The sequence below is a fragment of the Brassica napus genome, chromosome A6, assembly GCF_020379485.1.
Source record: "Brassica napus cultivar Da-Ae chromosome A6, Da-Ae, whole genome shotgun sequence".
Classification (NCBI taxonomy): Eukaryota; Viridiplantae; Streptophyta; class Magnoliopsida; order Brassicales; family Brassicaceae; genus Brassica; species Brassica napus.
In genome coordinates, this window is record NC_063439.1 from 23,356,329 (window position 1) to 23,382,636 (window position 26,308).

Here is a 26,308-nt window from a genome sequence, read left to right on the forward strand (position 1 = left end):
AACAATCGAGGAATTAAATGAAATTTGGACAAGGACATAGAAAGGTCACAGAATCCAGTTTTCTTGGATATACATATCTAGAATGACCCTACGACTAGTCACGTAACAAAAAAGCTACAAATAGTAATAAGTGGTCTGTCCGATAAGGCACAACACCAACGCATATTTAGCTGTCGTGTCCAAAAAGTAAATAAAGAATAATATTATTATGTTATTGACCAAAAATCTCCAATATCCATTTAATTTCTTATACATTATACAAATTTCTCATTCGATGAATCTTCCCTTTTTATTTCGGATAATCTTCTGTAATGTATACCGTCGAGATTGTTTTCTATATAACATATATTTCTATAAATAGGGGCAACCTAAGACGAATAACATCTCCACTTCCCTTATTTGATCTTATCCTTATCTTCTTTCTTGTTCTATTTCGCTTTTAACCTCTATCTCTCTGATAATCATTTCATCTTCTTGTTTAACTTCTTGAGATCTTTGTCTGATTCTAGAGCTGTTATTAATTAACCAAAGATAAATGTCAATGGACGGAGTTATGAAATGAGAAATCTAAACCAGTTCTCTAGATTCCTCGTTTATCATTCTGTATCCGTTGTGATTCTCCACTGGTTTTACGTCTTTTCTTGAACAATTTTATTTTATTTTTCAATTTTTTCCCGCAAAGTGTTAGGACAAGAACATGGCAAACGCAGAGAAGACAAGTTCAGGTTCCGACATAGATGAGAAGAAAAGGAAACGCAAGTTGTCAAACCGCGAATCAGCTAGAAGGTCGCGTTTGAAGAAACAGAAGTTAATGGAAGACACCATCATCGAGATCTCGGCTCTCGAGAGACGAATCAAAGAGAACACCGAGAGATGCAAAGTGGCGAGACGGAGGCTTGACTCGCTCGAGTCTGAAAACGTTTCTTTGAGATCGGAGAAGACGTGGCTTTTGAACTATGTCAGCGATTTAGAGAACATGATTGCCACGACTTCCTTAACGCTGACGCATAGTGGCGGCGATGACGAGAACGTAAACGCGGAAATAGCGGTTGGAGATTGTAGGCGTAGACCATGGCAGGAGTATAGCTGTGGTTCTCTACAAACGCTTGCGTCCTTCAAAACATGAGCATTGTGTATTTTTAAGTTTGTATCTTATCATATTGAATTGTTTTCTCCTCAGACATTCAAAAAAGTTGATGGAAGTTTTTACTTGTTGATGCGTTGTAAGTTTGTAACACATAAACTCGTTCTCGCACATCTCCTGAGAACCTCTAAATGATACTAAACTAAGAGACAACCTCTTATTCAAATAACTGGAGTAAGTGTTTGTGGCGTCATCAGATTTCCTACCCACTTTAACGGTTGCAGATCATAATCCTTAATGTTTTGTTCTTTTAACATTTTTGTTCATTTTTGGGGATTTAAATAACTTTTGTATCACTTTCATTTTCATTAATAAATAATTTAACAAAAAAATGGATTTAAGTGTAATCAAAGGTGGTGTTTCAAATCAAGATACTTGTATTCTTGAAGTTGTGTGTTGAGTTCTACTGTTCTTCTCATACTCACCGCTCTGTTTAGATTATGGGTATAGCAAAAGATCTGAGAGTCCTTGGAGTGATTCTTGTTTCTCATTAAAAGAAAAAGAATGCGTTACATTTACTAATAATCCTAGCTAAAAAAGGTTGAATCAAACGTTGCTTCGTCTTGACTCTTGAAGAAGAACGAAACAGATCTTTACCACCAACAACTAGGTGGTAAAGTCAAGAGCGACATTTCAACTATCATCACAGCTTTAAAGACAAAACTATATATTTTTGCTATAAATAATAAAAAAATTTAGCCACTAATCTGTATTTCCTGTTACTAATCAAACATTACATTAGGTGTCAAGAATAGAGAAAATCGTTTTTTATAGGTAGAAGTTGTGATCTAACTAACCTTAAACCAATGTGGCGCGCCCACATGGTCGATGATCACTAAAGAAGAGAGCTTATTGTCTCTAACCACTCTTATCCTACCACAGATGTATCAATCAACTTTGCATCCTTCAGGAGGTTCGAATGAATATTTTCATTACTACTGTCACTTTGTGATAGTTTTGCTTAAATTTGGTTTCTATCTATAGTGCTGCTGCGTCATCCATGGCTGCTTTGAAGCAACCAACTATCAAAGTTGTGGCTATAATAGCGGAAGGTGTTCCAGAATTTGACACCAAGCTCCTGATTGCTTACGCTCGTGCAAACAATAAGGTTGGTTTCATAGTTAGCTGCAGTTAATCATCTTCTGAAACTGATTGGGGTTGTTTGCAGGTTGTGATTGGACCGGCTACTGTTGGAGGTATACAAGCTGGAGCCTTTAAGATTGGTGACACTGCAGGAACGATTGATAACATTATCCAGTGCAAGCTCTACAGACCTGGATCTGTTGGTTTTGTCTCCAAATCTGTATGTGATGGTTTTAAGAACAACATAAAACTTAGAATGTTTGAGAGTTTTTTTTATTCATCACTCTTCTTTTCCTGCAGGGTGGAATGTCTAAAGAAATGTACAATACTGTTGCCCGTGTGACTGATGGGATCTATGAAGGTGAGTTTGGAGAATGTTAATCAATAGACTAATGACATATTAAGCTGAAGATTGTTATATATAGACTGTTTTATTAACGGGGATGTTGTTATAGGCATTGCTATTGGTGGAGACGTGTTCCCAGGATCCACTTTATCTGACCACATCCTTCGTTTTAACAACATCCCACATGTATCTATATATATATATATACTAATCTTCAACTGTTTAACATTGTTGGTCGATGGATCTTATTATATTTGGCTCTTTGATGACTTAAATGAAGAGTTATATTGCAGATAAAAATGATGGTTGTACTTCGAGAGCTTGGAGGAAGAGATGAATACTCTCTTGTTAAAGCTTTGTAACAAGGAAAAGTCAATAAACCTGTTGTTGCTTGGGTCAGTGGAACTTGTGCACGTCTCTTCAAGTCTAAAGTGCAGTTTGGTCACGCAGTAAGTGTCATTAAAAAAAAGTCTTTAAGCTAAAAATGCCTTTTTTGTCTTTTGTCCAAATCAAAATAGTTCTTTGAACATGATGATTATGGATAGGGTGCTAAAAGTGGTGGCGAGATGGAGTCTGCACAGGCAAGAACCAAGCTCTCATGGATGCTGGAGCTATTGTTCTCACTTCATTTGAAGCCCTTGAATCTGCTATCAAAGAGACGTTTGAGAAGCTGGCCAGTTTCCCTGTGTTCTTTGCTTGCTGGCATTGTCTTTTTTCTTTCTTGCAATCTTATGTGTTCATTTTTCAATTTCCTCCTAAAAAGGTTGAAGAAGGAAAGGTCTCTCCTATAAAGGAAGTCACTCCTCCACAAATCCCTGAGGATCTCAGCTCCGCAATTAAGAGTGGGAAAGTCCGGGCTCCTCCTACTCACATTATCTCCACCATTTCTGAGGACAGAGGTATTGTCATGGATGCACACTAAACCATACTCTACTCTATATATTCATATGCCCCTTTCAGTCCATTTTCTTATACTTGTCAACACTAATTTTGCAGGGGAGGAACCATGCTATGCTGGTGTTCCAATGTCTTCTATCATCGAACAAGGCCTAGGTGTGGGTGATGTCATTTCCCTGCTATGGTTCAAACGTAGTCTTCCTCGTTACTGTACAAAATTCATTGAGGTCTCGGTTTCTCTCTTTTGCTTTTGAATCTATTCTTTTTCAATACACAATGATCTCATACTATTGCATAGTGAGATTAACTCTGGTCTCTGAAAAATGCACTGAGATAGATATGCGTAATGCTGTGTGCTGATCACGGTCCATGCGTCTCTGGCGCTCACAACACCATTGTAACAGCAAGAGCTGGCAAAGACCTTGTCTCTAGTCTTGTCTCAGGTCAGTCAATTCAACAAACACGTTGGTTTTCTTTGCCTGCGCAATAAGATTCTCTAAGACTTAAAAAATTTCAACAGGTTTATTAACCATTGGTCCTCGATTTGGTGGTGCCATTGATGACGCTGCTCGATACTTCAAAGACGCTTGAGACAGGGTAAAAGGCTATTTCATTTCCCACCCATCTGCAGCTATCATAAGTTGTTGAATCTGATCTTTGATTGGTTGCTTGTTTCAGAATCTCACACCTTATGAGTTCGTTGAGGGAATGAAGAAGAAGGGCATCCGAGTCCCTGGTATTGGACACAGGTAACAAAAAAGCAATTATTGTAATAAGGCTACAAAAATAAAACCTCTCTTGTCTGAAACCTGTTTTCTTCTTTCTTGGTAGGATCAAGAGCAGAGACAACAGAGACAAGAGAGTGGAGCTGCTTCAGAAATTTGCTCGGTCTAACTTCCCATCAGTGAAGTACATGGAGTACGCAGTAACAGTGGATAGCTACACGCTCTCAAAGGCAAACAACATCGTGCTCAATGTTGATGGAGCCATTGGATCTCTCTTCTTGGACCTTCTAGCTGGAAGTGGGATGTTCACTAAGCAAGAGATTGACGAGATTGTTCAGATTGGTTATCTCAACGGTCTCTTTGTTCTTGCTCGCTCCATCAGAATAGCAGCCATTGTACCGTCACCCATGGGAAGATGTGTTGTACACCAAGTAAAAACTCATCTCAGCCTATTTTTTTTTTTTTGGTATTGTTCTAGTTAAATTAGCTTTTATATTCTACTGAGAGATGTTACTAAAACATGTATGACTATGCTTTTCCTTCTCCTTTGTTGTTTTGTTATGTTTGCTTTCTACTTTTTTTTTACTATATGCATACTGTTTTTACATCAAGATCTCTAAACAATGTTTTTATCTTTACATCAAGATCTCTAAACAATTAAATCAGTGACTTTTTTTTTACATATTTGTTTGGTAGCACTAGCAATGCATTTGGACTGATTAACAAGAGATTGATGAATTTGAAGTCTGGCATTGAAATATTTTCTCTCATCAATCTCTTTAACTTTGTGTGTTCATGATTTGCTGTATGTTCTTGTATGATTAAAGTTCATTATCAAATATGCAGTCAATTAATTTCTCATCAATTTATTACTCCAAACATGAAAATAATGAATAAATAAAAGTTAAAACAAAATTTAAAAGGGCTTTATTAATCAAAAAAAAAACCATGGCCCATCATGAGCCCGAAACTCATTATCTTTAAGATTAAACTCAATAACCAAACAAAAAAGATGTGGCTGCTGGGATTCGAGCCCAGGTCTCCACGGCCACAACGTGGAATTCTCACCACTAAACTACAGCCACAGTCGGGATAACACCCGAAACAAACTAATTTATTCGCAATCCATCGCACGTGAGCGAACCCTTCCCTAGGTGCTAAAATAACAGCAAAACGCATCGTTTAAAGGGCTAAGTTCGTTTTAGTTGTTCTGTTTCTTCTTCTATCCAAGTGCGTTTCTCCACCAAAAAAAAAATCCTTGGCCTTCTACACACCGATGCTCAACAACACTAACAACACCAGACCCTCACCTTATACGCCTCTTTGATTCTGATCCTCTTCCTTTAGAATAATCATCGAAACCTAAATTGACTTATCTCGGGGAATCTGGATTCAATCCCGTCTCCGCCGAATCCAAACGAACCTGAACGTTTCAACGCCTCACTAAACCGCCGCCGTTTTCTTGGACACTTAGACGCGAGGTTCGACGAACTTTTTCTTATACTCTTGTTTCCTGTTTTGAGGGATTTTTTGTTGAAGCTGAGGAACTATCCGATTGTATTGTGCATGTGCTGTGGCCAATCTGGATTCTGTATTGCAACGTTTGATTGAATTTGCGTTCTGGTTGTTAGAGATCGGGCGTTTCGAATTTAGGGTTTGGAGTTTTAATGTTGCAGATAGATACAATGTGTTATGGTTTTGGTCTGTGATCGTTGTTGGTTCAGTCTCTAAGCTCTCTTGTTTATTTGAAAGTTAACTTACATTTTGATTTGATGTGGATTTGGTGAAAAGCTTTGGTACTTCAGCTATGTAGTTTTAAGTCCCTTTTGGTGCGCAATGGTGATCCTTGTGATCGATAAATATTGTATTTTAAACATTAGTACAATGATAGAGTAGAGATAGGTAAGCATTTGTAAAAGGATGATACTACTCCAAGTTGTTCGCTTTTTTTCTTTATCATGTAGTAATTTAGATAGTTTTGTGTGACGAATTAAATAGGAACTACATGGTTAAGGATTTTTGGTGTGCTCAAAGTGTAGAGATGCATTGGTTTCGACGTTCCTTGCGATCCCTCTAGATCTCTGATGTTGTCCTGTAATTTTCCGTAGAGTAGAACTAAGAGAAGAACTGATAGGAACACGTGGTTAGGGATGTTTTATTCGCTCAAAGCTTAGAGATGATGTTATCTGTAGTTTTCCAAAGTATAACTAACAGAAGATTGCTTTGGATCTTATTTTCACTTCTGTTATTGGTTGAAAATAATATATCTTTTTGAAGTTTGCGTCTGTCTTTTTGGGTTGTAGCTGTTTTCTTTGCGTTGATAACTGACGTCGATATCTGGAAAATTGACAGGGTCTGATGGCTCTTAGGAAAAATACTCCGAAAGCCGATTCAGTCTCTCCCCCGATGAAACCTTTGAGTTTATCTAAAAAATTGCCAGGGAATGTGCAGATGGCAGACCCAGATATTGCTCAAAATGTTGTACCTAACATCGACTTGGATATGCGGGAAGTTTACTTTTTGATGCTCCACTTACTTTCCTCTGGGCCATGCCAGAGAACTTATGCACTGTTGCGACATGAACTTCTTGAGCATGAGCTTCTTCCTAGAAGATATCATGCTTGGTACTCGAGGAGTGGGTTGCCTAGTGGGGATGAGAATGATGATGGAGATTCCTTTCCTCTAAACTATGCTGAGTTGGTCAAGAGGTAACTTGTTGAGCTTCTCTCACTCACTGACTGTAGTACTTATGGGAAATCATATGAATTTGTATGTGAAGAAGTTAATCATTGGTCATTCATTTATTGCATATGTATTTTCATATTTAATAGTGACTTGTATAGGTTTCTTTTCGCCAGAGATCCTTACGTGTTTCATGACATTTACTGTGCACTCTCAGGTATTCTCACGTAAAAAAAGATCACTTGGTGGAGCTCCTGAAGCAATTGGTCTTTGTTTCAAGTAGGCCTACTCCCTCACGCGGTCTCGGTGATGGAAATGGAAACAAACTGATTGCACCTGGTGTCCCAACTCTTTTAGGGACTGGCTCGTTCTCCCTTTTGAGCTGTAGGTGATTTCTAAAATTTGTTTTCTTATTGGCGAGGATAGTGTTGTCTTTTTTTTTGTGTGCTTAATAGAGACAAACTTTCTCACATGCACACACACATATATTAGCATACATGTATAAACACAAACTATAATAAACCAATTTCTCTTAGAATTTACTTAGGACTTGTTATGCATTTACGAAGCTCCGTTTCAAAATCTTGGTTCGCTAAAGCTGCCTCGTTTGGTTTGCAGATGACAAGGACATAGTTGGAAGTGATCTCAAACCACCACCTATTAGCATGCGTTGGCCTCATATGCGTGCTGATCAGGTGCGTGGTTTAAGTTTGAGGGAAATTGGTGGTGGTTTTGCCAGACATCATCGAGCCCCATCGATTCGTGCAGCATGTTATGTCATTGCAAAACCATCTACAATGGTACAAAAGATGCAGAACATCAAGAGGGTACGTGGACACAGAAATGCTGTGTACTGTGGTAAGTAATTTACTTTTTTAGAGGTGAATCTTAATACCATGTTTCGTTGTCAAATATTACACTAATCATTGGGATGAACTGGATGCCTGAACCTATATGAATATGCTGCAGCTATATTTGATCGCTCAGGAAGGTATGTAATCACTGGTTCAGATGATCGCCTTGTAAAAGTATGGTCAATGGAGACTGCATACTGCCTGACCAGCTGTCGAGGGCATGAAGTGAGTTCGAAATACTCTCTGAGCTTACTATAATCTTGTTACTGTATTCTTAGGTGGTGTTTAAATTTTTGTTTCTGCTGCATATGCAAGGGTGACATAACTGATCTTGCTGTGAGTTCAAACAACACTTTCATAGCATCCGCATCAAATGATTGTGTAATCCGCGTTGTAAGTTTCTTATATCGTCCTCTGTATATGTTACCACTATAATTTCATACAGTAGCCTCCTTGACGAGTTCACCGTCTGGATTTTTTCTAGTGGCGATTGCCAGATGGCTTACCAGTTTCGGTACTTCGTGGACATACTGGAGCTGTTACTGCTATTGCATTTAGTCCCAGACCTGGATCCCCGTACCAGCTTCTTTCGTAAGAATTGTTCTCCAGTTCTTTTTGGCATCACTATACACAATTCATATTGTGGATTTTCAGTTTATTGCCTATGTAGTATGTTTTGAAATATTGAATTAATTAACCTCTTGGCCACAAAGCTGGAAAGTTGGGTGCACTCCAGTTCGTTCTCTCCTTCAGATGGAATATCTGATGTTATGTTATTATTGAGCTCTGAAATGTATATCTACTATGTAATGTGTCTTAAGATTTATTTGCTTATCTGGAAAAGGTGTTTCATTCTATTTGGCATCTTTAAAAACTGCTTTGTCCCTTTGTTAAATTTCTACAGATCGTCAGATGATGGTACATGTAGAATATGGGATGCTCGGGGTGCTCAATTTGCTCCGCGAATATATCTCCCTAGGCCTCCTAGTCCTGATGGTGATAGCTCTACGGTCTTAGCTTATTGATTATTGCTTTGATTTACTGAAAGCTGTTGGACTGACTATGGAAACATATTGCAGGAAAGAACAATCTCCCTTCTTCTAGTAATGCTCAGCAGAGTCACCAAATCTTCTGCTGCGCATTCAATGCCAATGGATCTGTATTTGTCACTGGCAGCTCTGACACTCTTGCTAGAGTATACTCGGTACTGATATATGTTTTCCTTACTGTATCTTGATTTGAGTTTAAACTGGCCAATCAACAGTTACATTCTACCAAATTTTATAGGGATGACTTAATTACAAAAGGTGTTTCCTTGGTCGCAGGTTTGGAGTGCTAACAAGATCAATAATGATGATCCGGATCAGCCAAATCATGAGATGGATGTTCTGGCTGGACATGAGAATGATGTTAATTACGTTCAGTTCAGGTTAGCCAACCGCTTTTGAAATTACATTTCTTATGAGGTCCTCATTGTCTTATCCTAATTTGATGTGGTGCTTTCCAGTGGTTGTGCTGCAGGATATAAATTTGCCGTAACTGACTACTCAAAAGACGATAGTGTTCCAAAATTTAAGAATTCCTGGTGTGTGCTATCTGTTGCATGTTGCAAATTGCAATTACAATTAGTATTAACCTTTATCTATGTTTTGTGTTTGACATTCAATAACACATGTATTTTCTAGGTTCTGTCATGATAACATAGTTACATGCTCTCGTGATGGTAGTGCAATCATTTGGATCCCAAGATCACGGAGATCACATGTAACATTTATTTTCGCTTTGATAATTACGAACTTCACCTAATTCAGTACGTTTTTATCGGACCAGAAACCCAGATCTTTGTTTACGTCTTTCAGGGGAAAAGCTGCCGATGGACACGAGCATATCATCTCAAGGTTCCACCTCCGCCCATGCCTCCTCAACCTCCTAGAGGCGGGCCACGTCAAAGGATCCTGCCTACTCCTCGTGGGGTTAACATGATTGCTTGGAGTCTGGATAATCGTTTTGTCCTTGCGGCTATCATGGGTAACACTTGTTTTGACACTCTTGATTGCTAAGAGTTTATCCATGCCTGTTTCTTATAGCGCTCTACTCTTGCTAACTAGAATCACTTTCAATGTTAAGATTGTAGGATATGCGTGTGGAATGCCTCTGATGGTAGCTTGGTACATTCTTTGACTGGCCATACAGCATCTGTGAGTGCTTGACCCTTCTGTATATTTATCCCCTATCATAGATTTGGTTGACCGTCTTAAGACTGTTTCAGAATTGTTAAAACTTTTGAAAAGTAAGAATTTACTCCCCACGCCTATAAAAATGAACACAAAACCATACTTCTTCTAAGCAGATTATGAATTTGCTTCCACACTATTTTTACCATTCCCAATTCTGCCTACTACCATTTATGCCTTGTTACATTGTCTGGCTCTGTTTTAGTTTTCCAGGTATGATTCCCCCTTAGTACCTTGTATTACCGTTATCAACATGTTATACTTATTGTTTGTAGACATATGTTATGGACGTCCATCCTTTTAATCCTCGGATAGCTATGAGTGCTGGCTATGATGGACAAACAATAGTGTGGGATGTAAGTCTTACTTTCTCTACTGTCTAATCGCTTCTTTTCGTATTTCCTAAAGCCTTTATTCTCTTCTTCTAGATATGGGAAGGCATACCTATCGAAACATACAAGATTTCACACTTCAAGTTGGTCGATGGGAAGTTTTCACCGTAAGCAAATAGTTTTGTTCTGTACTCGTTATGCTCTTACTACATCTGATTGCTAATCTGTATCTTTATAATTAGGGATGGAACGTCAATTATACTTTCAGATGATGTGGGCCAACTCTACGTATTAAGCACAGGCCAAGGGGATTCTCAAAAGGACGCTAAATACGACCAGGTACCTATATAACTTCAGTTGCGAATGAAGCTTCATTACTGTACTTCTAATTACTACATTTATGATAGATAATACAGAAATTCATATATCTTTTAGTTCTGTTACTTGGAGAAACAAAATAAAACTCCCTTTTTCATATTTTGTGAAATGAAATATCCTTATGATTTCTCTGTGGATCTTGCAGTTCTTCTTGGGGGATTATCGGCCATTAATTCATGACCTATATGGTAATGTCCTTGACCAGGTAAATGGCTCATCTTTTACCCTTCTAGTGATTCTACTTGTAAAATTGGATAAATAATTTTTTTTATCTCTGAAATTCTGCTTGTTATAGGCATAGTTTAATCTATGCGTTTGGAAACTCATCTTATTTACCCTTCTAGTGATTCTACTTATGAAATTGGATAAAAAGTTTCTTTTATCTCTGCAATTCTGCTTGTTATATGTATAATTTAATCACTAATAGGCATCTGGAAACTTTGATTCAGGAATCTCAGCTTCCGCCTTATCGCCGAAATATGGAGGATCCTCTTTGTGATTCAGGTTTTACTATCTTTTACTATGGTTACAAGTGATTTGTGGATCCTTCTACTCAGGGTGGGCATGTTATTCACTCTCTGTCGTTCTGAATTCCAGCGATGATTCCATATGAAGAGCCATATCAGACAATGTTTCAGAAACGGCGACTTGGCGCCTTAGGCAAAGATTGGCGACCATCTGCTTTAAAGCTGGCTGTAGGGCCAGATATCACTTTGGATCAAGATTACCAAATGCCACCTCTGGCAGATCTAGACTTAGCTGAACCGTTGCCAGAATTTGTAGACGTGATGGAGTGGGAACCAGAAGTCGATATCTTGAGCGATGAAAATGACTCCGAATACAATGTGCCAGAAGAGTATTCGTCTGAAAAAGAGCAAGAATGTTTAAACTCTTCAACCTCTGGTGAGTCAGGTTCTAGTTCTAGTGAAAGCGATGAGGACGGTGATCATCAGAATAGCCTTAGAAGATCCAAAAGAAAAAGACATAAGACAGGAGTGAGTATTTTGTAATATTTGCCTTGATCTTGTGCCTAAATATGCTACTTATCCCTTTTTTACCTCTTTACTAGGCTGGGATCATGACTTCTTCGGGTAGGCGTGTTAAAAAGAAAAACGTTGATGAGCTTGAAGGAGCTACAAACAAGAACAAACGTAGCAGGAAATCTAGGAATGGTCGTAAAGAATCGAATAGAAAATCATCAAAATCTAAATCGTCCAGACCTAGGCGAGCAGCTGCTCAAAATGCCCTCTCTTGGTTTTCTAAGATTACTGGTAGATCTAAAGATGCAGAAGAAGAGGAGGATGTCTCTGAATTGAGTGGGTCATCAGAAAGTGAATCGACAACACAGGACTCAGGCACTGGGGATAGTGAACTTGATGTAGCTTTGTTAAATGGGCATGGCAAGCAATCAAAAGGGAAAAACATTCTCGTATGTGATTCAGACGATGGGGCTCAACAGTGTGATATTAGAGAAACTCATCCTGCTGAACGGAAGAGATTGGTTGTCAGGTTTCCTGTTAAGAACTCAGATAAGCTTACCTTGCTGGAGAACCTACCTGGAACATCTTCTCATGTTCCAACTCCAACTTTAGGGAATGGCTGTGCGGAAGACTCGAGCGTTCCTGAGAACCTTGGACACACTAACCAATTTAATGGGTTAGATGCAAGTGAAGTCAAATGGGGAATGGTTAAGGCTCGTACATCAAAGCGAATGAGATATGAAGCAAAATCATCGCATGGACTTATGGGCTCTGAGCCAGAGGGAAAAGAAAAGAATGTTAACGAAGATGAAAATCACGATAATGGTGTTTCAGCACCTAGTTGTTTGGGAACAGATACAGATGGCGTTGCAGTTGACGCCCACTTGGCGATTTCTAATGGTTTGCCAAACGGTGATGAACGATGCCTAATGGATGGGTCGCCAAATCGAATGGCTGATGACGGTGCTTCTAAATGTTCTCAGGACGTAACCGGTCCCCTGCATGATCTGAAAGATAGCCTTCCACCTCTCTCTAGAACGTTGAGGATACGCTCCAAGAGGGCTTCAAGGGCTCCTGATACATCTTTGAAGCAAGAAGTAAAATCTTCATCAATAAATGAGGAGAATGGTGGCTTTGTCGTAAATGATGGTTCTGCAGACACTAGATGTGATTTGGCATTGGAATCTCAAAATGATGGTGTGGTTGGAACAGAGCAGTCTCTGAGAAATGATTCAGCGCATGAATCAAATCCGCCGATCGGTGACCCTGTCTCTATTGCTAATGATGTTCATGTGTCACATCCTAAACGGATGTTTGATTTTGTCTATAGACGACTGAAGTCACGAAAGCATAAGAATAACTTAGACGGGGGTGCTACTCTTAGTCAAGAAATAAGTCTAGGTTCTTGTAGTCAGGATCAGAGTAGTGGCGCTAATTCCCATGAAGTTGTCGCTAATGGGTTCCGTGGGACGGAGTCGAATGGATTGGAGAAGTCGGAAGGCAGTTTGACAGACAGCCGAGATAAACTAAGTAATTCACGCGGAAACCAAAACTCTCAAGAAGAAGAGAGATCAACTTCTGGGGCAACACTTCGGTTGAGATCAACAAGGAATAGAAGGTCTACTTATCCTTTTAGTGAAACTAAACCTGCTGAAACAAAAAAGCCTCAGCAGTCAACAGAAAAGGTATCCTGGTTGACATTGTCGACACATGAAGAGGGTTCTCGTTATATTCCACAAAAGGGGGATGAAGTTGCGTATTTGCGACAGGTAAGTGTTTGTAGTTTTCTTATACGTTGTCTCGCTTAGTCAACCTTTGTTTGATATCGGCTGTTACTCGTATCTTTCAGGGGCATCAAGAATACTTAAACTTTAGCTCTCCGAGGGAAGTGGCTCCTTGGACTTCAATAAAGGGAGGAAATATGAAAGCGGTGGAAATTTGTAAAGTGGAAAGTCTTGAATACGCAACACTTGCTGGTTCTGGGGATAGCTGCTGCAAAATGATACTTGAAGTCATCGATCCAAACTCTGAAGTGTTCAACAAAACTTTCAAACTTACATTGCCTGATGTGGTGACATTTCCAGATTTTCTAGTGGAAAGAAGTCGGTATGAAGCGGCAATACAGAGGAACTGGACTTTCAGGGATAAATGTAAGGTTTGGTGGAGAGACGAAGGCGAAGAAGATGGTAGCTGGTGGGAAGGACGGATCCTAGCTGTGAAAGCCAAATCACCTGATTTTCCTGATAGTCCGTGGGAGAGGTACACAGTTAAATACAAGAGTGATCCGACTGAGACGCATCTTCACAGTCCCTGGGAGCTTTTTGATGCTGATACCAAGTGGGAGCAGCCTCACATTGATGATGATGAACGAAAGCGTCTTCTCTTGGCCTTAACAAAGTTAGAGACTTCAAATAAAAGAACCAAGGTTTGTGATTCTGATCAAATTTAACATTTTCATGGTATTAATTCCATTCTATCCTGGCCGCCAAGTTCTTAATGAAACAATCTCTACTTAATTGGTTTCAGGATTCTTTTGGCCTTCAAAAACTGAACCAGACCGTGGGAAGCTCCAGCTATACCAACATGTAAGTTTCTTTAACACTAGGAGGATCTTGATGGTAGACGAAGCTGACATGGTTTTGTATAATGGATTCATGTGCAGGTTCCCAGTTCCTTTGTCTCTTGAAGTAATCAGATCAAGGCTTGAGAATAACTACTACCGGAGTGTGGAAGCATTAAGACACGACGTAGCAGTTATGTTGTCCAATGCAGAAACTTTCTTTGGTCGAAATAAAAGCGTAGCGGCCAAAATCTCACATCTCTCTAAATGGTTCGACCGCACGCTACCCTCGTAGCAGTAGTGCCCTATGTAGATAAAATCTCTGCTTTTTTTCTCATGTCCCAAATTCTTAGTTAGGGTTTCAGTATTTTTTTCTCAAAACCTCTAATTCTAATGAATGGAGAGAATATTAGGAGTTTTTTCTATGATTTTTCTTAGGGGATTTTAGGTTTAGGGTTAGTTGAAAAGAATCTTTTCTGTGTAAGTAAAGAAATATTGGAGAGGTCAAAAACATTTGATGCTTTGGAGAACAGAGAACCATCTTCCGTTGAATGATCCAACCCAATTTCAGTATGAATTTATTGTGGACAACTACATGAAAATGGACAGAACTTTTGTCTATCAGATGGGTAAGAAAGATGCTCATACTACACAGAAATCAAAATTTGATGATACTAGACAGTATCTATATTAACCTATACTATATACATCAACAATAACATACAAAACAAGTCCTTCACTTGCTGGTATTTTGTATTTTCCTGGGGTTTACATGATATGATGGATGATATTGAAAGGTGGAAATTTTTCTTGTGGGTCAATTAAGCAAGCTCTGGAAACTAAAAGGAGATTCTCAAATCCATCACCGTATTACAACACAGCCATAAAAGGCTGAGAAAAAGCAAAGTTGAAACTTGAGAAAAGGAAGAGTTTCTAATGTAGCTCAAAATGATTCACTCTAGAAAGGCATATAACATTTTTCATCATCCCTCAAAACCAATTCAACGACGCTTGTTGCTGCTGTGCCTCTTGCTCTTCTTCTTTCTACTGCTTCTGTCTTCATCAGACTCAGAGTCCGAAGCTGATTCCGAATCAGATGACTCCTCAGACGAAGAAGAGCTGTATTTTCTTCTCCGCCTTTCCTTCCTCTGCTTTGGCTTCTTCTTGCTCTTCCTCTTATTCCTTCTCCTCCTCCTCCTTTCCTCCTCTGAGTCCGAAGATGAGCTGTCCTCCGAATCACTCTCTCCAGACGATTCAGAGCCGTCACTACTATCTGTTTCAAACACAGAGGCTTCACTGTCACTGCCAGACTCAGATTTAGACCTCTGCTTTCTCTTGCTCTTCTTGGACGCCCGCCTCTCACCTTCATCATCTTTCCCGTTTCCTGCATCTAGCTTCTCATCATCATCACCATCAAGATCATCAACAGAAGGCTTCATCCTCAGCTTAGGATTCTTAAGCTGCTGAGTTCTCGAAGGCCTAGAGATGTAAACCCTCTCGTTCTTGCACTCATAAGTCCAGTGTCCTGTCTGGAAACACTTCTGGCACTGCGAAGCCGCCAAGCTGCTTCCTCCCACGACAGATGCCGACACTGACTTATCCTTCCTTTCACCAAGCCTCACAGCTTTCTCAGTACTCATCAGATACATCTGCCTCTTGGCTTCCCTCTTCTCCTGCCATCTGCTCGGACCTTCCTCCTTCTGACCGTATGCGTTGACGTTTCTGGAAGCAGCAGCAGCAGCTCGCTCAGCTTGGGTACGGCTTAAGCCTTTGGAAGCGGTGAGTGCTGCAGCTTTGATCCTGTCTGCTGCAACCTGTGCTTTCTCATCCTTTGATTCAGACATGTCTTCTGTCTCTTTTGAGCAAATCAGAGACTCTTTCTTATCTGCAATTAACGAAAACACCATACGTTCAGACCAAAAGTATGTAAAAGACGGTTTCAGACACTGACGGTCTCTTCGAACAGATTGGAAACAGAATCTGTAACTGTTCAACAAGTAGAATCAGTTACAAATCTGAACAACGAAGGATTTAATAGGTATTTCTACTAAGAGTTTACGGTTAAATCTAGGAATAGAATGAGCAGCCAACCAACGAGCCTTATCGCGATCTATTTGTTCAAAATCTCAAGATCTATACAAATCCTTGGGAAAACAATAAAAGGAAAAAACTTACGATGGGGGCACGAAAAGGAAGATCGAAAGCAGCTTCTTGCTTGCTTGGGAGGAACCAGTGGAGCGAATTTGAGAGACAAGAGTAACAAAGGAAGGCGGCTCTCTCTCACACTGGCTCAGAGGGAGGAAGAAAGAAACTGACAAAAAAACTCTTTCCTAATTTTCTTTTCTCGACCCCATAAGACAATCTTCTTTATGAAAAAACCCCTACGTTTTCGAATTTGCATTTTTACCATGTAATGTTAAATTTCGTCAATTAAAAATGATCTAAGAGAATCTACCCACAAAAAAAACACCTAACTAGGCAACAAATTTCCATGATAGATGATGTACTCATTAACAAAACCCCCTCCTCAGTCGTTGTATCTTATCTTAAAGAGTGTTATTCATTGATGTATTTAAGAAAAAATTAAACACAATTTTTTTTTGTCATATTAAACACAATTTATTGTTTATCTGAATGATGATTTTAAATTCTAATATTACCTAATCAATGATTTAAATCAAGTTTTTAAAATCTAATGGTATTTAATTTTTTTTTTATATATTTTAAATTGATTTCGAATTTCATGAATAAATGGCTGAAATCAAAATACAAGGCATATTATACCGATTTTAAAATTAACCAACTCAAATATTAAAAATTGATGGAATAACACCTCCTTAGTAGTATTATTTATGTGTTTGGTTATATAATACACACAAAAAAAAATTTGTTTAGCTCGTGTATCTAAGAATAGCCATAACTTCTGACCACTTATATCACCTAAAAATCGTAAAAACAATGAGACGTACCGGTCTTTGATGAGCATAGTAAGGATGCGATACGTTTTGGGAGAAAGAACACCGATTTTTCTATCTTACCAGTTTCTGGCATGGATCCTTGGTCGACTAGGAAGGAGATAGCTACCGATAAGCGTAACAAAAACAACTGACATACCGGTCATGATGAGCAACGACAACAACACAGTAATTTCATATAAAAAACTTGGATCTTGATGTCGAATAGATATAGCTCACTAATGCTACATATAATATTATTCGTCATTTAAAATACCTATCCATTACAATAGTTAATATTTTTTGTTAATACATCGAATAGCCATAGCACAAACTGATATAGCCGGTTAATATATCACATAACAAGAGTCAAACAAAAACATGGATGCATACATAACTTAGAAATCTTTCGTAATCTTATCCATCTTACAAAACACTTAATATTGCTTGTTAATATATCAAATGGCAAGAGTCAAACAGATAACAAACGTTGCATAAATAACTGAGTAATCTTACATCTAGTGGGGCTTATTGGAATGATGATTTGTTAGGATTTCATTTTTTCTTTAAATCACACCTTATTGGATCTAGTATTTATAAAAATTACCTCAAATCCTTGCTTATTGAACTTATCATTTTAAAAACTTCCATCAAATCCTCCCTTATTGGAAAATTAGGATTTCATCTAACAAAATATACCCAGAATTATTTGGAATTATTTGAAAATGATTTCTAGTTACAATCTAATGAAAATAAATTCCATCTCATGAGTTGGTATTTGAAAAAATTATAGTATTTTTTCTCAATGAACTTTCGAATGGTTTAAAGAAGTCTTACTCTTCTCTCAGCCTTTATGTTTCTTCCTATGAAAAAAAAAACTCATTTGAGAACTAGGCCTAAAGAATGAATACGAAAATCCACAAAGCTAGATAATGAAATGGAACAGAAACGATAGTCTTACCGTAAGTTTCTGGGTTCTTCAAGTTTCACTTTCAGACAAAGCTATAAGGCTTTAGAAGCCACTTGATGATCAACAAGGGACATAACCAGAGACGAACAACTATGTTCGTAGTATGACGTATCAACCGGATCCGGGAAAAGCCATTTTGTTAATTCTTTTTTTTTAATTAACGAGTTTTAACGATGTCGTTATGTATAAAGATAATCCCACCATTTGAACCGAATCCTGCCAAAATCCCCCATCAAAATAACTACCAAAATCTTCAAACCCCTATCAAAATCTTCAAATTCTATCTAAATTCCACTAATTTAAAAACTCCCAAAAATTTTCCAAACCCTGATTCAATAAGCCCCCCCTAATCTATTAATTTAAGATTCTATTTCTTATCTACTAGCAAAAGTTGTCATTTAAATTTTAGACCATTTCATAAATGCTTAAATAATATCACACGATACTTAAAAATGAAACCTATCCACTTAAATTAAACCATTTTCGGATTGTATTGAACATACTTTGGTTATCTATTGGTACAATAATATTACAAAATTAATTTACTCTTATACTAACTTATAAGTCCACGACTTATACTAACGCAGCCCACGAAAGTTATATATACCACAAGATAATCCATTAGTTAATAATTGATATGAGCTCTCGATCACTTCTATAGCTATGAATTTTATCTGTGCTTGAGCGGGAAAACGTCTTATTCGGACCTGCAGTATAAGTCTTGGGAAAATACATGCCTGAACATTTCAAGTTGTCTAAAACATACCCGAACTAAACGAAAATCTAAATTACATACCCAGATTAATAAAATCCGGCTTAAACATACTTCGACTCAAACGCTGTTAAATAATTATTAACGGTGATTAGTCAGATGCTTAGTTGGCAGATGAGTCATCATGATCAAATAATGGGCCGTCGTTTTGGTTGCGTCTTTTTGTGTCTCTCAAAAAAAAATTTCACGTTGAAATCCCTAGAAGAAAATCGCAGACAAGAAGTTTCTTTTATCTTCATCACTTTATCTGCTCCAAAATCACAGACAAAATCAGAGTTAGGAAACAAAGGGCTGGATAATTCATCTGCCTTCTAAAAATGAGGTAAGTCATGTAATGGTAATTTGAATAAAATTTTTAATTAAGGTTTTGGAGGGACTCATTATATATTTTGTGAATTTTCAGTGAGAAAGAAAATACGGTATTTCAAATATATTACCGTGGGAAGTTTGTGACTGAAAAAGATGGAGATGTCACATACAGTGGAGGGGAAAGACATATGCTGCAGACACAAGCTGAGTTTCTGTTTAGAGGATTGATGGAGGATTTTCCAATGCCTTTGTATGGTCAAAGAATCTGGTACAAACTACCTTATGAGAAGATGAAGGATCTGAAAATATTGGGTAATGCTAGTGACACCTTTCGACTGATGTGTGAAGCGGCTCGTTGTACAAATTTTGTTGAAATTTATATGGAGCATGAGAATGTCGAAGATGCAGTAGTGAATGAAGAGGTTCAAGAAGAAGATCAGAATATTGGCGAGACAGAAGAGGTTGAAGAAGATGATAATCAAAATGGGGATGATGAGTTTGAAGAGGACATTCGTGTAGAAGCTGTTATAGGTGAGATTTCTGATGGAGAAGATAATGAAAACTACAGAGACACTCCTCCTTGTTCTGACGACGAAGAAGAACAAAATCGTAGACCTTATGAAGGATGGAAGAGAGGCAGTGGAGAGTTACACATAAGGCAAGTATTTGATAGCATAAAAGATTTTAAAGATGCAGTCTTTGAGTATGCATTAAAAGGAGGTTGGAATATCCAATTCACTAGATGGGGAGATATAAAATCTGAGGCAAAATGTGGAGTAGAAGTTGATGAAGGCGAAATCCCATGTTCTTGGAGGATTTATTGCTCGTTTGAAGAATCTGTTTCACAATGGATGGTGAAGACTTTCCAAGATGTCCATAGTTGTTTCAAAGATGGACACTGCAAGATATTATCGGATTCACGCATTGCAAAGATGTTCTTGAATGAAGTGAGGGAGGATCCAGATATTAAGCCCAAAGTCTTGCAAGACCAGATTCAGCTGCGCTACAATTTGAATCCATCTAGTGAACAATGTCGAAAAGCGAGGAAGAAAGCTTTGGACCTCATTCAAGCGGAGTATGACGAACAATTTCGCAGGATCAAAGACTATGAAATAGAAATTAAAAAGTAAGCAATTTTTTTTTTTTGCATTTGGTGAACAGAGATATGTATATTCTAAGTATTTAAAAATTTAAATCTATTTTTTGGTGTGCAGGAGAAATGCAGGATCGTCGACAGATCTTAGAACCGTTATTGGGGCTGCTGGACTTGAAGTTTTTGATCGTTTCTACGTTTGTTTTGTTGTTCTGCGAGAGACATGGCTAGCCTCTTGTCGACCTATTTTGGGATAGATGGGTGCTTTCTCAAAACCATGGCTAAGGGCCAACTTCTAGCTGCTGTGGGAAGGGATGCAAACAACCAGATTTACCCTCTTGCTTGGGCAGTGGTGCATAAAGAGAACACTGACACATGGGTTTGGTTCTTGCAAAAGCTGAAGAAAGATTTGAAACTTGGAAACGGTGATGGCTTCACACTTGTTTCAGATAGACAGAAGGGTTTGCTTATAGCTGTGGATGAGGAGTTACCAAGCATTGAGCACAGGATGTGTGCAAGGCATATCTACGGGAATTTGAGGAAGATCTATCCGAACAAGCCTCAGATGAAAAAATTGTTCTGGAGTGTCGTTGAAAGTCATAACGAAGCCGACTACAAAGAAAGCATGAAAGAGTTGGAGGATTATGATAAAGAAGTCTACGATACGTTAATGGCCAGGAACCCCGAGACTTGTAGTAGAGCCTTTTTTACGACGACATGTTGTTGTGAAGATGCTCTCAACAACAATTCAGAGTCATACAATAAAACACTTGAGAAAGCACGTGCCATGCCACTAGTTGAGATGCTAGAGACAATGAGACGACTAGCAATGAGGCGTATTGATCTTAGGAAGAAGAAAATTCAGAAGCACAAGGGGAAGTTCAGTTTGAAGGTTAGTAAGATGATTGAATCCGAGACAAGATTTCGGAAACATTGTACATCTCTTCCTGGACCTACTGGTGAGTTTGAAGTCTCTGAGAATGGAATGAAATATGCAGTTGATATGAGAGCAAGGACATGTAGCTGTAGGAGGTGGGATTTGACTGGGATTCCCTGCAGACATGCTCTCCGGATTGTATCAGATCATAAGAAGACTTATAAGACTGACAATTTGGTTTCACATTGGTATCTGACTTCTAAGTGGCAGCAGCAATACTCAGACTCCATCAAACCAGTAAGAGGAATCAAGTTCTGGAAACCATCTGGCGAGTCAACACTACATGCCCCACCGAGAGAGATATCTAAAGGGCGTAAAAAGAAGCCTCAACAAAGAATCAAGGGAGTTAACGAATCTCCTACTAAAGGGAAAAAGGTAACTCAACACGCTCGTGTAATGCATTGTTCTCGTTGTGGTTTACCTGAGCATAATTGTACTAAATGCCCAAATTCCGGAGTTCCTTGTAAGCCTCGACCACCTAAGAAGCAGAAAACTACAAGACCTGAGGAAATTGCGGTCAGTGCCGGTGAAGGAGGACCTGCTCAAACTCAGCCAAGTCAGAGCTGAAAGACTGTATCGATTATTTTTCTTGTTTTAGGTGTCTGCAAACACCTTTGGTAGGCGGATTTGTTGAATATTTTGGTGTTCGAAACACATGTTACTAGACTGTTTTGGTATGGTATTTAAAATACTTTTTTGTTTGAAACCAGTTTATCAGTTTATCATTATCCATTCCAGATCGTCACTTACTATTTTGTTTTGATAAAATAGTTCATATATCACAACACGTCCAGCCCTTATATTCATTCCTTACATGCTTAACCAGAAAAATAAAATCACATCTTACGTGAAATTTTTTTTTGAGAGACAAAAAGACGCAACCAAAACGACGGCCCATTATTTGATCATGATGACTCATCTGCCAACTAAGCATCTGACTAATCACTGTTAATAATTATTTAACAGCGTTTAAGTCGAGGTATGTTTAAGCCAAACTTTAATAATCTGGGTATGTAATATAGATTTTCGTTTAGTTCGGGTATGTTTTAGACAACTTGAATTGTTCAGGCATGGATTTTCCCAAGACTCATACTGCAGGTCCGAATAAGACGTTTTCCCGTGCTTGAGCTTTAGCATCATTTTTTTTTCTAAATTCAATATAAATATAATATATCCAATCACATAACAATTTTGCATTTCCAAAAAAAGGGTCAAAATCTAAATAACCCTCAAGTCGATGATTCACCATTGATTCTTTAAACATATTTAAAATATAAAAATATTTAGTAACAAAATAAATAAAATTAGAAAATATAACCAAAAATATAGATATCTAATCATATCAAGATTGAAAATTTTATATCTCTATTAAGATCCATACGCTCAAATTGAACTCAAAATTTGATAGGATTTCTAACATTATTATTTAAACTAAATCAAAAACCAAAAAAACAAACAAACCAAACCCAAATTCATAAGAACCAAACTATTACTATATTTCTATTTCTTGAACCGAAAACTAAAACCCATGATTGAATCAGAACCCAAATGAAAATATAATGCGAACTGCAGTTTATAAAATATCATCCAATATAAAATTTTATTTTAAAAAACATAAACTATAAATTTAAATTTAAATATATATAATCCCATGCTGTTAATCTAGTAAAGGTCTTACATAAAGGTTTTCCAAATTACATAGCCGTAACACAAACTGACATAACCGGTTAATATATCACATATAAACAGTCAAACAGAAAACAAAGTTGCATACATAACTTGGAAATCTTACAAAACATTTTCCCAAAATATATAGTCGTAACACAAACTGACATAGCCGGTTAATATTCTTGCTGATGTGTGTGGCCAGCAGCAAAAATCTGAAATGGTAACTCTATGGTCTCCATAATTGCCAACATGAACTTAGATAGAATCAAGACCTGAACTTGAACAGTATATGAAGCGTGTGTAAGCCCTCATGCTGAAATAGATTCAAAAAGGAAACACAAGGAAAAAACTTACAGTCGTAAAAGAAACTAGTAAATACGGTGAGACTGAAGAACATGATCTAGCGCGTATGAAATTATTTTGGAGCAAGAATTCCAACGGAGAAACCAAAGCGATTGAGATAGATGGAAGACTGTTTCGGAACAAGGGTTCCGTCGGAGAAACCAAAAAGATTGGGAGAGATGAAAGATTGTTAGTAAACAATAGTTCTGACGGAAAAATCAAAGAGATTGTGAGAGAATGAGAATTGTAACCACAAAGAAACCAAAGAGATTGAGAGAGATGAAATATATATTTAAATAAGAGTATATCGATTGTAATGATGAGCATCGTCTCTCTCTGTAGGCATAATAATGAAATATAAAGTTTTGAAATGTATTAGACACTAGGTTGCAGTAAAAGATGAATAGCGGTAATATGGACATTTAAGAAAAAACACATCATCTGGAAAGTCGAAATTTCATCCCTGCAAATATGTTTTGTATATGCAGTGCAATTTCTCTATATAATTTGTCAAGTGTTAAGATATTAGAGACGATGTATAATTCTTTTCAGTTATTGACCTTTCTGATTAAGATGGTATAGGCTTTTTAATGTAGCCTGTTTTATGAAAAGCCCATTAGTGTTCTTCGTTTAGTACAACAGAACGATCAATTCTCTAAATTTAAATGAGGAGCACAGTCATCAAGAACTAGTTTTCATTTTGTAAATAATTTATATCTCAAGTCATTTTCTTACTGTGTTATTATATTTTTTTGGATCAAACTGTGTTATTATATTTTATAATTTGTTTATATTTAGAAATTTCTTGGTCTGATATTTTTTTAAATGAATAAAAAATTATGGGTTTGAAGACACATTCATCTCCTAGGGTAAGATTTGAACTATGTTAAAACAACTTTTTTCTTGAAGATCAAATCTCTTAGAGCTTCTCCAAGGGAACTCTATTTTTTCCTCTATAATTTACACTAAAATAGAATAATTCTATTATAGAGTTGAATTTGCTCCAATGGTTCACTTTATAATAGAGTTACTCTATTTTAGAGTGAAATATAGAGAAAATTAGAGTGTACCATTGGAGATGGTCTTATTGCAAAACTTGAATTTTATTAGGTGATCCAAAAAAATTAGCCACCAAACTGATTTATCATTGGTAATTTTTGTATACTCTAAAGGAAGTTATTTCTATTATTGACAGATGAATAACCCTAATATTAACTTGTGAAATTGACATCAAATCATTGACAGACCTTCTAGATCGTGTAATTCTTCTTTAAAAACTTCATCAAATTGATTTAGTTTTTTCTTAATTTATATTGGTTTGGGTACCGTTCTTGATAACTTATAAATACCATATGATAGCAATTATTTCAGAATTATGACGTAACGTGTGAAAGAAGCAACCATCACATAATTTGGATTGTGTCTGTGATGGCATGACCCTCCAACTACTGTTTATCCATACGACAGAACTTTTTGAAGTCTTATGGATTGGATCAAAATCTAGATTTGTTATCAAATTAGGCTCGTTTCGGGCCCAGCCTTGGCCTTATCTCTTCTGTTTTCAAATTCTTTTCCTACAAATTGTATTAGATTATAATTTTCAGCTTACTAAATAATATCGAAACTAAAGTGAGAAAAGTATACTACCTTCTCGAGATTAAAGTCCACACTGCGTATTTTAGTATTTATAAACTATAGCTACAATTTTGAAAGATTAATTTTTCTAAAAGTTCATTAGAAAAATCTAAAAATTTGGTATAAATATATAGAATATATGATTAGATTAGATTAGATGAGATGAGTTGAGTTGTGTGGATAGAGTGCAAGACAAACCGAAAAAGGAATCAGTAGTTAAGATAGAGATAGAGCTGTCTAATATCATTGGAAGGTTGGAAACAAGAAGACGCATTCTTGCATCAAAGTCACGTTACGTTGCCAATTTAATCAACACATTAATTGTATAATAACAACTATTAATATATATATATATATGTGTGTTTGTGTGTGTGTGTGTGTGTGAATATGTATGTAAATATACATGTGCATGCATACGAGTATATGAATAGGAGGGATACATAGAGACAGATATTGTTAGTTGGCAATGCCTCCAAGCAAACCACAAACCTTTTTATCCTAAAATTATCCCTTTTTCTTTTTTTTTCTGTTATTTTGTGATTTTCATATATATATATATATATATATATCTCCTTTCAACTTGTATAAGTTTGTCTATAGATGTTACCCATTCATCATTAATGCGATTGCTGTTTATTGATAAAGATGATGACTGATGAGTTGTATATATTATCCACGAATTCTTGCATATCATGCATGCATCAATCAGTTAAGTAAAAACTGATTGAATTCTCGGATATGAAAAAAGATTATATGCTCTCTTCGAACATATTTTATGATTATAGATATGCGGCCATATATATTATGGTTTGGTTCAGATCTACTCAACATACTTTTGACTTGATAGTAATAATTTCCAAAGCTTTGTTTCTAAACTTACAAAGTACGAACGAGTTACACTTAGCAACACCAGAATTATGTAGATGAAATCGATACGAATTCGTTGATACTATTTTCTGCAATAAAATGATTTGTTTGGATGGATTAACACGAATTGACGTGGATTGCAAGGGCCGACGTGGAAAATAAAGGTCTAAATCAATTAGGAAGGAAGTTAACGGAAACATACACAAAGAATAATATGAGTTTTATTTTATTTTATCAGTATCAGTTTTCTCAAAAATATAGTAGAGAAGTATATAAATACGGCCCCTCACATCACCCGATAACCAACTTATATATACACATTGACACAAAATTATTATTAGAACCATATTTGCTTGTTTTTGGATAAAAATGTACGTATATACTATAAAATAATAAATACTTTTTACAACAATATTGTTTTTTTATGGGATGAATTTTACGTTTATTTTAACGGCATGCTGCTCAGAGGATCGATCAGATTTCTTGGGCAAAGAATTTTCACAAACTAATTAACTGGATAGAACACTATATCAGAATGTATAACTC

At 37.1% G+C, this 26,308-nt stretch overlaps 4 protein-coding genes, 1 long non-coding RNA gene, 1 other non-coding gene and 1 pseudogene across 7 annotated transcripts; 4 read left to right on the top strand and 3 right to left on the bottom strand.

Annotated features, from left to right (window-relative positions):
- The first annotated feature begins 324 nt into the window (after positions 1 to 324).
- On the top strand, positions 325 to 1,215 carry LOC106348807 (basic leucine zipper 1). The gene has a single exon (XM_013788621.3). The coding sequence runs from the start codon at positions 698 to 700 to the stop codon at positions 1,124 to 1,126; it is 429 nt and encodes a 142-aa protein (XP_013644075.2). The 5' UTR covers positions 325 to 697; the 3' UTR covers positions 1,127 to 1,215.
- Positions 1,216 to 1,475: 260 nt separating this feature from the next.
- On the top strand, positions 1,476 to 4,792 carry LOC106352213 (annotated as a pseudogene).
- Positions 4,793 to 5,208: 416 nt separating this feature from the next.
- On the bottom strand, positions 5,209 to 5,280 carry TRNAH-GUG. Its single transcript has one exon. It is a non-coding gene; the product is annotated as a tRNA-His (tRNA).
- Positions 5,281 to 5,401: 121 nt separating this feature from the next.
- On the top strand, positions 5,402 to 14,747 carry LOC106348808 (bromodomain and WD repeat-containing protein 1). 2 transcript variants are annotated; one of them, XM_022687738.2, is made up of 24 exons: positions 5,402 to 5,676; positions 6,548 to 6,903; positions 7,095 to 7,261; positions 7,496 to 7,735; positions 7,847 to 7,956; positions 8,047 to 8,124; positions 8,216 to 8,322; positions 8,636 to 8,727; positions 8,811 to 8,935; positions 9,057 to 9,160; positions 9,239 to 9,316; positions 9,417 to 9,495; positions 9,591 to 9,759; positions 9,859 to 9,929; positions 10,241 to 10,321; positions 10,394 to 10,464; positions 10,540 to 10,636; positions 10,821 to 10,880; positions 11,125 to 11,179; positions 11,273 to 11,670; positions 11,745 to 13,424; positions 13,505 to 14,080; positions 14,182 to 14,240; positions 14,318 to 14,747. In XM_022687738.2, the coding sequence occupies exons 2-24, from the start codon at positions 6,554 to 6,556 to the stop codon at positions 14,508 to 14,510; spliced, it is 5,040 nt and encodes a 1,679-aa protein (XP_022543459.2). In that variant the 5' UTR covers positions 5,402 to 5,676; positions 6,548 to 6,553; the 3' UTR covers positions 14,511 to 14,747. The 2 variants fall into 2 exon arrangements, with proteins under 2 accessions (XP_022543459.2, XP_048591188.1); XM_048735231.1 differs by lacking the exons at positions 5,402 to 5,676; positions 6,548 to 6,903 and having other exon boundaries at positions 7,145 to 7,265.
- Positions 14,748 to 15,048: 301 nt separating this feature from the next.
- Positions 15,049 to 16,553, bottom strand: LOC106348809 (zinc finger CCHC domain-containing protein 10). Its single transcript, XM_013788623.3, has 2 exons — positions 16,391 to 16,553; positions 15,049 to 16,100 (listed from the first exon to the last, which is right to left on the bottom strand). The coding sequence occupies exon 2, from the start codon at positions 16,057 to 16,059 to the stop codon at positions 15,217 to 15,219; it is 843 nt and encodes a 280-aa protein (XP_013644077.2). The 5' UTR covers positions 16,060 to 16,100; positions 16,391 to 16,553; the 3' UTR covers positions 15,049 to 15,216.
- Positions 16,554 to 19,122: 2,569 nt separating this feature from the next.
- On the top strand, positions 19,123 to 20,802 carry LOC125575923. Its single transcript, XM_048735232.1, has 2 exons — positions 19,123 to 19,233; positions 19,315 to 20,802. The coding sequence occupies exons 1-2, from the start codon at positions 19,229 to 19,231 to the stop codon at positions 20,348 to 20,350; spliced, it is 1,041 nt and encodes a 346-aa protein (XP_048591189.1). The 5' UTR covers positions 19,123 to 19,228; the 3' UTR covers positions 20,351 to 20,802.
- A 2,074-nt stretch (positions 20,803 to 22,876) lies between these two features.
- LOC125575924 lies at positions 22,877 to 24,828 on the bottom strand. The gene is made up of 2 exons (XR_007314469.1): positions 23,273 to 24,828; positions 22,877 to 23,190 (listed from the first exon to the last, which is right to left on the bottom strand). It is a non-coding gene; the product is annotated as an uncharacterized LOC125575924 (long non-coding RNA).
- Positions 24,829 to 26,308: the final 1,480 nt, after the last annotated feature.